Source organism: Pholis gunnellus (genome assembly GCF_910591455.1).
Source record: "Pholis gunnellus genome assembly, chromosome: 10".
Taxonomy (NCBI): domain Eukaryota; kingdom Metazoa; phylum Chordata; class Actinopteri; order Perciformes; family Pholidae; genus Pholis; species Pholis gunnellus.
Genome location: NC_136537.1, coordinates 3,491,241 through 3,508,516, shown reverse-complemented (window position 1 = coordinate 3,508,516; position 17,276 = coordinate 3,491,241). Strand labels below are relative to the sequence as shown.

At 42.5% G+C, this 17,276-nt stretch overlaps 1 protein-coding gene across 1 annotated transcript; it reads right to left on the bottom strand.

The window, feature by feature from the left end:
• Positions 1 to 91: 91 nt before the first annotated feature.
• Positions 92 to 8,218, bottom strand: ccdc142 (coiled-coil domain containing 142). The gene is made up of 7 exons (XM_079167114.1): positions 8,098 to 8,218; positions 7,297 to 7,411; positions 6,005 to 6,182; positions 4,926 to 5,036; positions 4,039 to 4,139; positions 2,539 to 2,704; positions 92 to 349 (listed from the first exon to the last, which is right to left on the bottom strand). Exons 1-7 carry the CDS (start codon positions 8,200 to 8,202, stop codon positions 241 to 243), a joined length of 885 nt encoding a protein of 294 aa, XP_079023240.1. The 5' UTR covers positions 8,203 to 8,218; the 3' UTR covers positions 92 to 240.
• Between the last annotated feature and the right edge of the window lie 9,058 nt (positions 8,219 to 17,276).

Sequence of the window (17,276 nt, the reverse complement as noted above, 5' to 3'; positions counted from 1 at the left end):
TATTCTGTATTTTATTCAGGAATAAAAAAAATATGTTTTCAGACAAATGGTAAAACAAATATGTTTTCATAATAAATAGAAATATTTTCGAGATTCATTTGTTTTAAATAACCTCCATAGGTCTAACACTCTTTTTTGCAAAAATAGACCATAAGAATAAAACAATTTTTTACAGGATATTAATTCTACAATATGTTTTTTGACACTAAACCGTGTCACATCTCTGCAGCGTCTGTGTGTTCAGGGTTCAGACTTAGACAGACACTGCAGACCCGGCAGCCTCCAGCGACAAGCGCTGCTTTGGATCCTCAGGTCCAACCATTCCCGCTGAGCAACACCCAGAGCTGGACTGGGAGCACAAAGTAAAGACAGTACAATTCTTACTATTGCATCTCATCACAACAGCACAGATGCATCTGTCTTTTCTAATAACACAAACCTTGAGTACTTAAAACCTGTTACCACTCCGACGGCCCGTCCGCGGGCTATCGGAGTGTTTACTGTACATTTGTGTCATGTACACAACGGCTATTTATAGGCAGGCACTGAAGCGATATCTCGTTAGAAAGCTAAGATTCTTGAGATTCGACTCATGTAAACCATTTCAAGATACAATCACAACAGCAGGATCAATCAATGCCTGTCAAACCACCAACCCACAAACAAGCAGTTGCAAAATCGAGGCACCTCACCTTTAAAGCTTGATAGAAATCCAACCATCGATAATATTCCAACAAAAACGCTCTTGTTACATTTGGCAAAGGTCATGACGATCCAATCCAGTAAAAGATTTAGTCCAAAACACATTATTGCATTCATAAACACCCACGGACCGCTGTTGCATCATTTCAAACTAGTCGGCAGATATGCTAACTAGCATCTATTTTCTCAATTTACCTTCACTTTCCATGTAAACATGGCGCTGTCTGTATCTCAAAATGGCTGCTGCATTATGACGCTTCGATTGACACCTCATTTGACCTATTAGGAGCTTCCATATGCTCTTCACAGCCTAGAATAGCCAACGAGAGTCCCAGTTGAAGGCTAGTGCCCGCCTTTCTTCTTTCGTGTGATGCTCGAGCCAATTGCAACCAATCGTTCTGATGACTCACGCTTCGTATAGCCAATGAAATTACGAAAAGAATGCTATGCAGATTCAGGGGGTGTATGTAGAAAAAGAATGTGGAAGTCAATTTTGACTCCACGAGTCAGGTCCTTGTGTCTGAGCATTAAATCCAAGGTGTGATATTAGAGTATTTTGGGTGATTTGTGAAAATTACTAATGGTGACACAACATATAGATAACTGTATTTAGATATAAATAAGCTGAGTTTGAATTAAGAATACACATTTTCACACAGGCTGGGTATAATACTATGGGTCCCCATATGTCCTTTTTTAGAAAAGGGCCAAGACATACACATAGCAAAAAAAGTGTAAAATATTAATTTTTTGTTCAACTATTATCAAATTTGAACCTGGACTAGGTACGGTTTCATGCTATGGTTCCATTGTGTTTTCCAGCTAATAAGTCACAGCTATAGTCATCTGCAGGCATCAGCTTGCAAAGAAATATTCAAGTGGAAATAAAAACCTTCTCCTTCAGTGTGTTCAAACTTCTATTACTCAATGCCAGTAGCACTTACAGTGATTCTGAGTGTTAGCTTTCTAAAGAGACCAAGACCATGCATGTACTCCAAATGGTTCAAGAACAGCTTTCAATTTACTTTGGGTACGCCTTGGATAGGCGTTTTAGGCAGATTTTACAGGAGTGGTAACAGGGGCCCTGTGTAATACCTGCTCCAAGGACATAGGGGTCAGCATTTCACCTCTACTACTCGGTCCATGCAATCTAAATGTATAGTCATCAGTTATTTAAAAAAAGCCAACTACTAGCTTACAGCAGGGCAATAATACGCTAAATGTGACCTAACTGCTGGAAGTCTGAGGGACGGTCAAAATAGGCAACAGCAACTTTGCTGATCATACTTTGATGATCATACCGGAATCAGACTCCCGGTGTGAGGGTTTGCTCTGGCTCGATCAAGCTAACTGCTGAAGAAAGCTCCACCCGTCTGCCAGAGCTGCCAGGCATTCTAGTTCTGGCCAAGAAGCCTCCTGGCAGCAGGCATGGCGAGGGTGTGAGTATTTTTCTCATTTCTGCCACTTTGGATTTAATCCAATAATCCAACATGGACCATGGAGGAGTTATTGACAAGTCCATGGGGCAGCTCCAAGTCTTAGTCCTCTGATGGTGGACTGAGGACAGACTGGATGCTACAGTGACTCATTATGGCCTCTCCTGGTACAAGTGATATTACAAGACAGGACGGAGCGGGCTAGCTGGTTAGCATGCTCATTTCAGTAGATATCTCTGTAACGCAACACATCCTGTTGATAATGTTAGTTCAATCTGTGATTGTTTTAAGCTAAAATTGTAACAAGTTACACATTGCATCTTTTAAGGGGGTGACAGGCATTAAGTCCGATACCTATTCCAAACCATATCACTGAGGAATCACAGTTGTACAAATATACCTTGGAGCAAGGTAGGGCTCTCCAGGGCTGGATGGGTTCACTGGAGGGACATCAGCCGTCACAACCGAGGGATCAGACTGAGTCAGGTCGTCACCTTCCATAGACCTCAGGTTGGTTATACTGCTCCCCATTGCTGCATCAAGGCTGTCTCTGCTGTTGGCTGGACCTGAAGAGTCACACACAAGAGGTCACTGCCACTGACTCTACTCTTTCTTTTACCAAACCAAAGTTGTCTATCACCAAAATGTGTTTCTGTTTAAATAAATCTAATACTCTAGAGTTATGAGGGGAGATTGTCTCATTGGGCTTTATAATCCATCTTGAAATGTACTGCTCACACCGTTTAATGCCATACACTTCATTCAAAGATACAAAATATATATAAATATACATAAATATGTTATGGGGATGGAACTTTGGCCACATTGAAGCAGGAAACATAACAGACTGTGGAAGAGTCTGAAATCTATCCATCACATATCGGCAGGAGAAAAGAAGCCATTGGCGTCACATAATTCATGTGTGCCTGCAGCTCCCTGCAGGCCATTACAGTTAGCATCGGCACAGACTGAGGTCCAACGGGATGCACCGAACCAAATGAAAAATAGGTTTAAATTCCGAAATGAGCACAACACACTCCCGAAAAAAAAAAATCATTGACCAAATCATTGACAAACAAATTAATTGTAGTCTGAATTATATAAATTTGATATATTGCATATTAGGCCTCATTACATTACAGTCATTTAGCAGATATTCAAAGCGACTTACAATTCAGATTCTATCACATTTCGACACCGTAGGCGCAGCTACAGGAGCAATTTTGGGGTTAAGTGTTTTGCTCAAGGACACATCGACATGCGACTAGCAGAGCCGGAGCCGAGGATCGAACCACCGATCCGTTGATTGAAGGACGGCCCTGCTATCCACTTAACCACAGTCGCCACCAAACCTCACTAGCGGTCAAAGGAGCAGATCTAAAACAGTGGACAAACACATTTCCTATATTCTTCACAATAAAAGTCCCCCGTTATTTGATGCTGACTACTCTTTCTCCCTACAGTAATAGTAGACTTTTAAATAACTGCTAACAAAGCTCTTTGGTAATAAACATATTTAATTTCCTCAAATTTTTCCTTAAATTATTCCGAATAAAAGTTAGAGAATCCACACCTCAATCGAGTTGATAATGTGTCAGAACATGGAAACTGTAGATCATTCATGTTCTTGCAGAGCCTCAGTGAATGACATGTACAACTCCTGTCCTGTGCAGCAGGCAAAAAAAAAAAAAAGATTTAAGAAACCTTAAATCTTTTCCAGGATTAGAGTCCTCATTACTTGAGTTAATCCACACCTTCGATGGTTTTCACAGAACTACTTCATGCATAACTAATAGTCCCGATTGCCAACTTCTACTTTACATGATCACGATTATTAAGTGTAAAGTTTACAATATGGCTACATTAGGGCGACTTTCTGACTGAGTGGTGTGGTACTCACAGCAGCGTTTGAAAGGTTCCCAGGCTCTGGACTGCAGATATGGTTTGGCCTGCGGCTGCTGGAGCAGACACACCACTGCTGAGTCCACTTGCTGAAACACCCTGCAGACAGAGAGAAGGATCACCCAACCTGCTTACCAAAAGTGCTGTGGGAGCTTTTACTGGCACATCACTTTGTTATTGGAATAATTGCATCCGAGGGAACATCAACAGTAGCAGAACATGTTTGTCTCTACTTGATGGTACATGGATGGACTGTACTTGTATTTCTCTTTTCTAGTCTTCCGACTACTCAAAGCTCTTTAACACGACATGTCATCATTCACCCCCATTCATACACTGATGACAGGAGCTACCATGCAATTTCCACCTTCCCATCAGGGCTCATACATTCATACACCGCAGGCACAGCTACGGGAGCATGACCACACCCACTTAGTGTATTCCAGTGTATACCACTCCAAACCACTGGTGGAGGTTGTAATGCATCATATTTATTGTAGAGCATCTTTGAGTCAGTGTAAAAAAGCAAAGCCAGCGTAATGGCAGATCCTCTTTATGGCAGCATTACAGAATCTCTGTGTAGAAGGGACTAAAGTTTACACAGGTCAAATAAAATACATTTTTAAAACACCAAGAAATGTGATATTTTCTCGTGCTTTTTAAATTGTCTTGACTTTTGAAGTGAACCAAAAGAGAGTCCAAAGAGCTAGCAGTCAGGTGTTAAACAAGTCAGTTCAAAAATGCGTGGCTGTGAAACTTTCACAAATATGTAGGTGTGATGGATTTGAAAACAAGTAAACACATTGGTTTGTTGAACAGTTCAATGTGAGACACCGAACATGACACTACACCATGAACAGAGAGTTGAAAGGCAGGATGTCATACCGGAGGCTGAGCAGCCGTTGGTGGAGTTCAGCTGACAGGCCGTATTGGTCCGACTGGATCAACTCTCTTATGGAATCAAAGTCCTGCTTCAGCTGGAGAGCTCCCTGCACACTGAGGAGGAGCAACAGAACTGCACGTCAGCAGTTCTCACTCACACACAAAACAAATCAAACAAACACTGACAAAATAGTGTTTTGTTGGCAGAAACAGACTGACCCATGTTTTCATGAACGTTTTCTCATTCTAGTAGTTACTGAAATGATGCTTTATACTTTTACATTATTATACATTTTCATGCGGTCACATTGAACCAATAAATTAGGAGCCGCTACTCCTTCGCGTCGAAAGGAGTCAGCTGAGGTGGTTCGGGCATCTAATTAGGATGCCTCCTGGACGCCTCCCACTGGAGGTTTTCCGGACACGTCCAACTGGGAGGAGACCCCGGGGAAGACCCAGAACACGCTGGAGGGATTATATCTCCCAGCTGGCCTGGGAACGCCTCGGGATCCCCCAGTATGAGCTGGAAAATGTTGCAGGCGAGAGGGAAGTCTGGGTCAGCCTGCTTGGCCTGCTGCCACCGTGACCCGACCCCGGATAAGCGGAGGAAAATGGATGGATGGATGGAAGTTGATTTAACAGTACCTTGATTTCGCTGCTACTGTTCTAGTATTTCCCAATTTGGCATCAATAAAATCAATCAATCAAGCCATCAATCAGTCTCGCTGTCTGTGTTCTTCTTACAGCCGTTTTTGTGGTGGCATCTCTCCAATTTTTAGGTATTTGCACATGGCAACAGCTGCACTTACATAGCGTTTAATAATAAACAATGAGCCACACGCCTCCAATGTATGATCAAGTGGGATTTCTCATTCGGCACACCTGTGTGAGCAGCTATGGATAGACAGGAAACATGGAGAGGCTGGGGGTCAGACCATGAATGTGCTGTTATGTGTAGGCTAGATTTGCTCTTTAACCTTTAGGCTACAGTGCTGCCCCATCACAAGGTATTCTTCATCTCTTTGGTGATATTCTTCAACACTGTGGTAGACATCAATGTATGACTGTATGAATAAAAATACCTGAATTTGATCCTCTGTTTCAGGATGTGTTCCATCCACGCCTCCATGAAAGCCGTCATTGTTATACTCAGCGCTTGGACACGGGCATCATCAGACAATGGTGCCACACCCTCTAAAACCTGACCAATCACAGTCTGAGCTGCCAAAGATGCATACTCACTGGGGCTGCTGGGAAAACCTGAGCAAACAGAGTAATACACAATTGTCAGTACACAGTGAAATGTGCCAAAAGTTGTGTGAGTATTCCTTTGGAAGCCCAGTATTTATGTTATGTAAAGCAACTTTCTTTTTAAAAGTGCCGTCTAAATAAAGTAAATTATTATAATGATTTTTTATTCCTATTATAACGTTAAATGATGTTTTGACCTATGTATGAATAGGCCGTGCAGTGGGTATCAGACTGTGCTGCAATAAATCTACTGGGTCCACTAGTCTTATTAAAAGCCACTAGGTAGCATCCCCTCTGTTATGAGACACTTTTCATGGATTATGTTGACCTGTTTAACCAAATAAAGAACAATAGGAAGGTATACTGTATGTGAGTGTAAGAAGCAGGCAGCTCTGCAGGGTCATCAGCAGACAAACAAACCAACTCCTCCTCCTTAGCTAGCTCATCCCAGAATGCAACACACCCTACACTCCTCACTTCTCTCATTTAAAGAATGTGAGCAGGTCTTCTGTGCCTTCATATTCTCCAGCTTGGACTACTGCAACTCCCTGTATACTGGGATTGGTCAGTCGTCCCTGTCTTACATGAACTGGTCAAAAACGCCGCTGCCAGGCTGCTGCCAATTACCCACAAGAAGAAGCATATTACCCCTATTCTGGTCTCTCTCCACTGCCGGTACAGTTTATAATTGGTTTTATGGTTCTCCTGTTTGTCTATTAAGCCCTTTTCTATCCAAGACCTCCTGACCCCTTCAGCTCCCTCAGCGGGGACCGGGCCTTTGCTGTTGCAGCTCTAGACTGTGGAACAGAAACCCCCTCCATTGACTCCAAGTCCAGGCTCAAAACACACTTTCACTCTCTGGCGTTTTGGACTCGTGCTTATTTGTGATCACAAATCTCCTCGTTGAGTTCAAGCACCAAAGAATTTCTGTGTAACGCATTAACGCAGCATCTGTCATAATAAATGTTAACTACTAATCATTCACTTGTCTCTCCTGATTGACATACAAACCCATCCAATATGTGTATCAAAGCAATAAACAGAGCGTCTTCCTTAGTTTTAGTCTGATCAGCAAATATCTGTTGTGTGAGTTTCTACATAGACGGAGCATTAACAACAGTACCTGTCCTGAGACTTGGTCTCCAGTGTACAGCAGAAGGCATGGTCTGTTTAAAGATCTCCCCTGACATCCGCTTGCAGTCGCTGGAGAAGGTCTTCAGCACCAGAGAGGAGAAGGTCTGGTGGAAACAACAGAGGCATCAGGATCAGTGACATCCACATTCTTTGGATTGCAGAATGCCACATTCATGCTGGCAGAATGGAAGAAACTTTCAAACATTATGCAGAAACACGCAGTCGTATTGATTGTATTAGTGGTGGCTTGTATTTATGGGCATTATATTGTGCTAATTTGATGACATTTATATCCAATGCTGTATCAAATATCTTTTCTACATACAATGCTTTGATTGAGATTTTGAGACAATCACACACACAGAGAGAGAGCGAGAGAGAGAGAGAGAGAGAGAGAGAGAGAGAGAGACTATTGCACACACTTTTTTCTGTAAGGTATTAATAATCATTATTTGACCTGGTCTTCACAACTTGGAGGAGAAAGGGTATCTGGGAGATTTCTATATTAATGACCACCTCGCCTCTTTCCAGCAACCGCTGCAGAAATTTCATCTTCCAATTTTACATTCCTTCAGTAATCCACAAATGAAAGAATTAGGAAATATATTACATCTAAAGAAAATAAGATTCTGCTGTATTTCTATACCACTTCATGTATCGTGTTTTTGTCAGTTGGCACTCAGCTGTGTGTAAACAGTCAAACAAAGCTGATACGTTGCTGGATACAATTCTCTTCTGGAAGAGGAGTCACTTTCTACTGCGGTTGTGGAGAATAAACCATTCAGGTCACCTGCAGCTCGGATACAGCCCTGTCCAGTGCTTCAAGTTGCTGCCTCAGCAGAAGCCGGTTGTGGTTATGAAGAGGGGAATGTTGGTTACTATCTGAATTCATCATCAGGGACTTTGTCTGATGCACCATCATCTCTATTGACTCCCTCAGCACCTGCAGAGAAAGGACACATCACAAACTGCTGCTAATTTCATTTCAGGACTAAAAAGGCAAAAACGGCACTATAAGGCAAGTGAATGTTGAACTGGTGGAGAGAAATATAATCACTTAAAGCTACAGTTAATAAACTTATTGTCATATTTGCTCAAATTATCACTATATCCTGACTGTCGTATCAATCGGCTTGTGAACTCTGTGTCAACTATGTTGTCAAAGTGGTGTCTTCATCATGGTTGATATTAAGGAGTAACATACTTTGAGGTCTCCCTGTGTGATGAGCAGGAACTTGTTGAGGCTCCATGAAGAGAGGAACTGGTAAGCCTTGGACATGACCCAGACCATCGACAGCTGCACTGTGGCTAACACCAAGCTAACAGTCTGTCTCTGGAGAGGGAGCCTGGTAGGAAAGAGGCTAGAAGGACCTGCAGGTGAGGGAGAGACAGAGACAGACAGAGAGACAGAGAGACAGAGAGAGTCAGAGAGAGACAGAGAGAGAGACCAAGACACAGAGAGACACAGAGAGAGAGAAAGACAGAGATTTATATATTATTTATTTGTAGCACCATTTTTCATTAAAATCCTGCATGTTGTTCATACTGTTAAAATATCTAAAATCCACCCAAACTCTGGCTCTGACCAGAGAGATGAAGACAGGAAGAGCTTCCTGTCCTGCTCTGTCCTCTACTCTGCTTGTGTAAATAGACAGTTTAACTCTCCAACCAAGCGGTTCAATAGCTTCCACTTGGAGGCGTTCACTTTTTTATGGCCGACTCCTAGAATGAAGGTGGTCCTGGAGCAGGTCTCACCAAACCCTTTAAAAACATCCTGCAGTGTGTTAAAAAGGTTACAGATGATACACAATGATACAAACAGTGGAAAACGGTCTCTACTGTTTCACAGAATGGACAATGGCTAAAAACGGTGGGATTAATGACAGAAATTAACAGCAGTAGCGCCGCGTAAGATCCTCCACGGTAGATCTCCGCTTCTCTTTTTAATAGGAGGTTTATATAAAACCCTCCAAACTGGTTTCACACCAATGTCCATGTTCAGTTTCTGTCTCCATAGTGTCGGCCCTCTGGTTCACTTTGTTTTTGTTGAGCACTTTTACACAGTTTGTGGAGACAGTTTTCCCTTTTACTGTGTGGAGGTCCAGGAGTTTAGACTCTGTTTCATTAAATAATGGTCCTGAGACCCCATTCAAATTTTCTCCAACGGTACGAACACAATTCACACTTTTCAGTTTTTAGTTAGTCTGCTGTTATCCAAAATTAGTTTTTCATTAATGGATTGTATATAACTTTTTACTTTGAAGCTATTTTTGCGGTAGAGATTCCTTTATAAATTACACTTCATAATTATGTTGACATGATCATGTTTGACTCTGCTGCAAAACGTTTCTTTATATAATAAGGCCAGTGAGCAGTGTAGCCAGGCGCGGCACGGCTGACTTACTTCTTTAGTCTTCAATCAGCGTTCTTATATTGGCAGAGACAGATGGACGCTTCTTCACGTGCAGGTTTATGTTAGCAGCTGTCCAGGAGAACAACCTCTGTTTCGATGCCTGATCATGCAACATCACCTATTATGACACATGTTCTTTCCTTCTCCGTGATGGAGACTTCCCCTTGACCCCCCGCCTCATCTTTCTATTTATTGGTTTTGGACATATGGGACAAGTTACCTAACCTTACATGGTATTATTAGGACATAAATTATGCTAATTTTCTCAGTTACCTGAAGTCAGGAGCATTTGCTGAATCTGACGCGGCTCACTAGAACGAGCCCACCGTACGAGGAAAAGTCAGAGAAAGTTAATGTAAGAGTGCAGGAATGTTCTTGTATGAGGCCCATTGTGTATGTCTTCTTACCGTTTGAGTGAGGGCAGCTCAGAGCCGACAGGAGGGGAGGGGACAGCAGCAGAAGGTGCTCCATGGTCGCTGACATCATCACGTGTCCATCTTGCTGATTCACAGCTGTGAGACACTTGTCCTTCAGAGCTGAACCTAAACTTCTGCACACCTCTGGAGAAAGACAGTGTGTGAGAGACATGACAAACGTTAAAAATAAACACATACGTTCAGGTTTATATAGGGTTTGTATGAGTTTAATGGAAAACTGGCAGCGCAATGTTCTGAGGTCCAGATGAAGGTTTAAAGCTTGTGATTTAGTAGTGAGCATGTGCTGATAAACAATGATCCAAAATAGCATCTCATTAACGCAAGGAACCTCTGTCTGTCTGTCTGACCTTCGCATATCTCATCTACCTCTCACCTGATCTATTCCATACTTGCCGCGTGTTTGGGGACTCAAGTGAGCGCTTTTGTTGAATTTGGTGCAATATAGAAGCAGGATACTCTTTGAATAAACAAGCGAACGGCGCTCTGTGTAGCACTGTGCCCACATCTGGCAGACCAGGTCTCTTTGACTGCAGTTCACTCTACAACCAAAACTCTGTTTCACTTCCCTGCAGTCCATACGAGCGGATAGCCAACTGGAGGCAGATGAAACCAGAGTGTATCTCACCAGTGTCTCTGAGAGTCAAGACTTTCTTTCCCTGCTGTGACACTTGATACTAACTTATTACCCTAATACCAGCAAAATATCGCCTCTAAATAAATCCATGCTCTACTTTAGAACTGCAGCGGTTATATCAAAGCAAGCAACTGATGCTCTTATTTGTAAATGACCTCTGCTAAGTCACCAATGCTTCTGACTGCCAGTGACACAGACCTGATTCAGTGATTTGGGGGCTACAGGTAAAACTGCGTTGCTTTATTCTCACCCATTCTCTAACTGGGTATGTTGGTATAGGCAGTGGTAAAAGAACTAGGCCTACTAAAAAGCTTTTTTCTGACGTAAAACTATGAACTATTAGTAGTTAACTATTGCTACCACACAGTAAAAGTACTGCATTCAGATGTTTACTGTGTGAAGAGAGAAATAGAGGCTTTATCAGCACAATATACTTAATGTCTGTTCAAGGTGGAGTTTTCAATTCTAATATGATGCTGGATAGTTTGATGAATAATAATGCATCATGTTTTTATCATTGTATATTTTGTGAATAAAATAATAATCTGCAAAGTCACCAGCAACATTTCTCTGTCAGGTAAATGTAGAAGTACTTCATCTAAACATCATAATACATCTATAGCTGTTTGGGGCCCCAGGCCCGGGTTGTCTACCATGCTTAATGGTCTGCCTGTGGTGTTATTTCATGTGAACCAGAGTGTATTTCATTGGTGTTTCTAACCGTGTGATGTAACAACTGTATGTCATGGCAGGTGTGTTGCTGAGGACCCAATGAAGAGCAGTGTTTAGTGTGAAGTAGAAGTTTGTATGAGCCAACAACGTATACTAATCCTCAATAAGATGACACTGAGATATGTAGTTCTGTTCCAACTGATAGGACACTCTGCCTGTTGCTGTTAAATGACAATAACAACGAGAGTGGTCTCTGTGTGTGTGTGTGTGTACTAACCATAGTCCCACTGAGCATGTGCTGTAATGACTAACAGATACAGACAGAAGTCCTCCAGCATGGTTCTGCACTCCTCTGGAACCAGATCTACAACAAACAGCACAAAACCCAGAAGCGTCATGTAGACTTGCAATTCCACTGCCAAAGAGTTAGATTGAATTTAGATTTGTTTATGGTATATATAAAGCTAGTTATTTTTATTGCTAAATCTGCTCAAGACAATGCTCATAGATACAAAAACATCACATTAAAAAGCATCATTTCAATGTCCAGGTACGTTTGAATATCACAACACATCATCAGGGCGACTGTGGCTCATCATTCCTTCAGTCAGAGAATCGGTGGTTCGATCTCCGGCTCCGCTATTCCCTGTCGATGAGTCATAGCTGTGCCTACACGGTGTGTTGTATGAATGGTTAGTGAGTCCTGATGGTGGCACCTTGCATGGTAGCCCGTGTCATCATTGTATGAATGGGTGTGAATGGGTGAATGATGACATGTAGTGTTAAAGAGCTTTGAGTAGTCGAAAGACTAGAAAAGAGAAATACAAGTACAGTCCATCCATGTACCATCAGGTAGAGACAAACATGTTCTGCTACTGTTGATGTTCCCCCGGATGCAGTTTTTCCAACAACAAAGTGATGTGGGACACAACGTTGTGCTAGTAAAAGCTCAAACGCTTATAGTGAGGAAATATAAATAAACAGTACATACACGCTGAATGTTATTATGGTCATTTTGGTCAGTGTGTATTCATCTTCTGGAGAAACAACTGCACTTCTGGCTCACTTGGAACATAATAAGTATCTTATTCTTGCTTTTACTAGTTATCTTTATAGCAGTACTTAGACTGTCTTCAGTTGTGAGAGCTGTGTGAGTTTCTGTTGTCTGAGGAGGTGTGATTGAGTCTCATTAGCTGAATAGCTTTGCTGATTGCAAGGGAGGAGTCTACACTCCTGGCAGACAATGAGCAATCGGTAGACTCTTGTCCTTAACTACTGCTGGTGGTTGGAAGCGTCAGCTTACAGGTGATTTTTACACCTGTAATGTGGACACCTTAAGTTTAGTTTATACTCGCCGTAGTGAAGCCGGTGCGAGGTGCGATCACGTAACTGTCACAAATAGTTCACTGATAAAAACACTTTTTAGATGTCCAGGGATTGTTTATTATCTGTGACTTCATTTCACATGTGAGTGGGTACGTTTGCTCTAAAGAGTTGTTGTTTGTCTCGTAGTGAAGCTTCACATTGCTGCTTTTAATAAGTGAATAAATAATGAATGACTGTGTTGTATGACCTGCAGCATGCACACCTCCACACTGTTGATTATCTTCTCACCTGTCTCTGAAGCTTGACTCATCCTGTGCAGGATCTGGAAGCCCCTGTGTTTGTCTTGGAGGTTGATGCTTCCTGCACTGTTTCCTGCTCGTGGCACATGCAGCTGCAGCCACAGGGCTTTGCTGCAGAGAGTCCACAGCAGGGTGCGGTACTGTCCAAACAGATCCGCAAACAACAGCGACTGACCAAGGTCCAACCACTGGACCGAGTGGGGCCAACGAAGACCGTCTAGCTCTACTGTTGTCCCCTCTGCTCCCCCCGTCTCCTCCTTCTCTAGGTTTCCATCCCTTCTAAAACCTGAGCTGAAAGACACAAACACTACAGTTATCACACACGGACTGGACTGGGCAACAGACAGTGTGGTCACATGAAGATCAATATAACACTGAACATTTTTCAGACCACATTACTGGTGGATGTTGTAAGATCAACTTATTCACCCTGTAACGTTTCCTCATTCTAACAGAAATAGACTCAGATCAGGGGACATACATCAGCTGTCTACATTGTACACCTCTCACAGTTTGTATTTGATACTGCATGTGTGTATAAAAAAATACTGTATTTTATGATTTATAAATCGCTTATAGAAAAACCCTGTTGTAAAGAACTTTGGACCCTAAAGATACGGGAGTCTCCATCCGACCCTAACATACCTCTCTAAACCCTAATAGGGCTGCTTTGGATTTTTTAACAATACCAGGTAATACCATTGCTTATATTGACGTATGGTGACAATCGCATCCGTTGGACATCCTGTGTTTATGGAATTCTAACCAGCTGGTCACAGGTCAAGATGAAACACAACATATATTAAGATATGTTAACCATCCACAACACTGCACAGAAACTCAGTTCTCCAGTCAGGTCCCTCCATGACTCACGAGGACTTTGTTGATGACCTATATCCATCTACAATAGTCAAAAGAACATCAGTTTTGTGCATCTTAATGAATATTGAAATGTAATTGCTTGGATTTACTTGACTCTCTCAGTTTTTCTCCAAATATGCATCAAATATTCAGTTTTTTGACCTTATTACGAAAAAGACAATATTCCGACTAAGCTGGTTACATGGCAAATGAAAATAAATATTCCACTAATAGTTTGGAATAAGATGACCCATATCCAAGTTTTGAATATTGTCATATTTGGAATGATAGTGGATTATGGGGCGACAGAGCCTTCTGCATAGCTGCCCCCTCCCTCTGGAACTCTCTCCCCAAACACATCCGAGACTGCACTGACCTTTCCATATTCAAATCACAAATCAAAACCCACCTTTACAGAACTGCTTTTAATGCACGACGAATGCGTGTTCTATGTTTTTAGTGTTGAGCTTTTTTATGATGATTTTAATGTTTGTAAAGTGTCTGAGAATTTTGAAAAGCGCAAGATAAATAAAATGTATTATTAGTAGTAGTAGTAGCAGTAGTATGCATGTAAACGTAGTCAATGTGTTCTAACAGGAAACTAGCATCCGACTATTACCTCACATCCAAACCCCAGGGCTAGACTTACATTGGGAAAGAACCTTCGAGGTAAATTAACTTCCCAGGATGACCACTTGAATAGTTAGCTCCTAAAAGTTATAATGTAATGTAATGTACTGTTGTTCATGTGAGCGAGACAGAGACAGAGGGCTGGGGTGCGGGGAACGGAAATGCTAGTGCACTTGATCTCTGGCCCCTTGGATGTGGAAGATCTGGGAGCGCGTTGCACCAGCTAGTTTCTGCTAAGCCTGGTGCTGATAAGTGAGTCTTTGTTAAGACCAGTCTTTAGAAGGAACTTTACATCAGTTACACCAACCAACCTTAAGCCTATACTGTAGGCTTAGCGATGCGCGTTCATGTGAATTGCCAGCATATAATACATGGCTATTGCCTGCTGTTGCCCAGCATGGAGTGTCAAACGTGTCTCAGATGATCTGATAGCCAACCAAATTGCTTAACAATAGCGCATCAACAATCGAGACAACAGTCAGTGGCTGGTTGATCTTGACATTACCTGACAGCAGCTTCTTACCTGGTTGTTAGTTTCAGTTCAGCCCGTTCCTGCTGAGTTCCTTCCACATTCCGGTCCTTGCTCAGCTGTGTACTCAGAATATTCCATTCTGAATCAGCTGGATTTATACTGGGAGCATTTAAAATGATCAGGTCATCTGTCATTGTATCTGGGCGCAGTGGTTCAGGTGGAGCCCCTGGTGTAGGTGTATGTGACACCAGTGGAGCCAGCAGGTCATTGGAGGAAACTAGTACCTGAAAAAGTAGCTCTACTGAGGAATGGTCCTGTTGGCAGACCCCTGACAGAGGCAGGGCTGAAAGACAGTGGGGGGTGGGTGAAGGGGGGGAAATGGTCTTGGTCTGCAATAGTTTACGGTTTTCCACACTTTCTAGATTTGGTTGGACTGAGTCTAAAGCTTCCATAGTAGTCTGGACTAGATCCGTCTGGGATATGCATGTTTGGCACTGGCTGGTTTGGTCTTTGTTAGAGTCCTCTGGTCTGTGTTGAACAAAGGTGGGCTTGGCTAACACAGGATGGTGGTTTTCAAAGATAGTACTGTCCAAATGAGGGTCAGGGATGTAAACAGGAGGAGTCTTATGGCAAGTGTGACTAGATGATGACTGATGATGAATAGAGAAGAGAGGAGAGGAAATAAGGTAGGTGTGCTGCAGCTGCTCCCAGGTCCACTCAGATTTTAGTGCAGATCTGAGTGGATTGGCCACCTGACCAGCAGAGCTGTCTGAACATGTGTAGGCCTCGTGGTTGGTGTGGACCTGACAGATGGGACAGCTCTGTTCAGAGGCCCAGCAGTGCAGCTGCTTGGCTGCCATGTCTGCTTGATGCACCGCTAAAATCATCATCAGCTCTTTGACTGTGAAGGCAGCAGGGTGACGGACTTTACTGTTTGGAAGACTACAGTCCAGTGTGGAATTATGCGCCTGCTGTAATACTGCAGTCCTCAGCTGGGTGGTGCTGTGCTGTGCTTTCTGCTCTCCCACTGCCTGGTTATAAAGGTCTGTTCCAGCTAAAATATCCTCCAGGACTTCTCTTGGTACAGAGTCTAATTCGGTCCGAGCTATAGCACACAGAATGACATACACATAATGTTCCATCAAAACCAGTGCCTGCAGACCAAGTAAGTCCAGAGTCTGTTTGATTTCCACCAGCAGCCGCGTCTGCTGGACAAGAGCTGGTCTCAGGTAGCGGTCAGAGTGGACTTTGGAGAACAGACAAGACCAGTGGTTGAGATGGACCCGAAGCTCCTGACTCAGTGAACCGAGACCAACGCTCGCTGAAGACCAGCTGGACGGGGTCTGGAAAGGAGAGGAGAATGCTTGTGTTAGTGAATAAGCACCATAGGTATCATTTGAAATATTTCTACTGATGCTGTACCCTAGCATCACCACCGGTAACAAAAGGATAATTTTTTCAATATCTTATTTTGAGCAATACAAACATATTTTATTTTTTTTAATCCTTATTCTATTGAGAAGAAGTGATGGTCTCGAACATTAAATGCTGTTTAAACACAAGCAACCATACAAGAATTCTGTCGAAGAAGAACCATCTGATCAAAAAACAAGTCAAAAAGATTATAAAGCTGCGCACACAGTTGATGTAAGCTCTCTAGCTGTGTACACCACCAGACTGAAATATCTCAACTGTTGGATGATTTGGCGTGACATTAATCTTCTACCATCAGCAGCAGGTTGACATTTTTAGTTTTTTAGTGAAATATCTCAACAACTATTGGATGTCTTGCAAGTACATATGGTACACACATTCATGGTCCCCTCGGGATGAACTGTAAACTTTGGTGATCCTCTAACTCTTCATTTAGCGCCAACATCAGGTCAGAATGTGTCCAGTACTTTGGTTTCTGAACAAAAACCTGCAACGCTAATGACATTCCTGTGCAGTCAGTGCAGATAAGGAGATGTTAGCATGCTAACAAGCTAAACTAAGAGGGTGAACGTGGTAAACATAACACATGCTAAACGTTAGCATATTAGCATTGTCATTGTGAGTATGTTAGCATGCCAATGTTAGCATTTGGCTCAAAGCAATGCTGTGCCTAAAGACGACCACTTGGGGCTGCTAGCATAGAGACATATTTGTGTGGGTGTCTTTAAGCTCACATGCTATTCGGTTTCAGAATCAGCTTTATTGGATACAGCCGTGTGTCACATCACTGG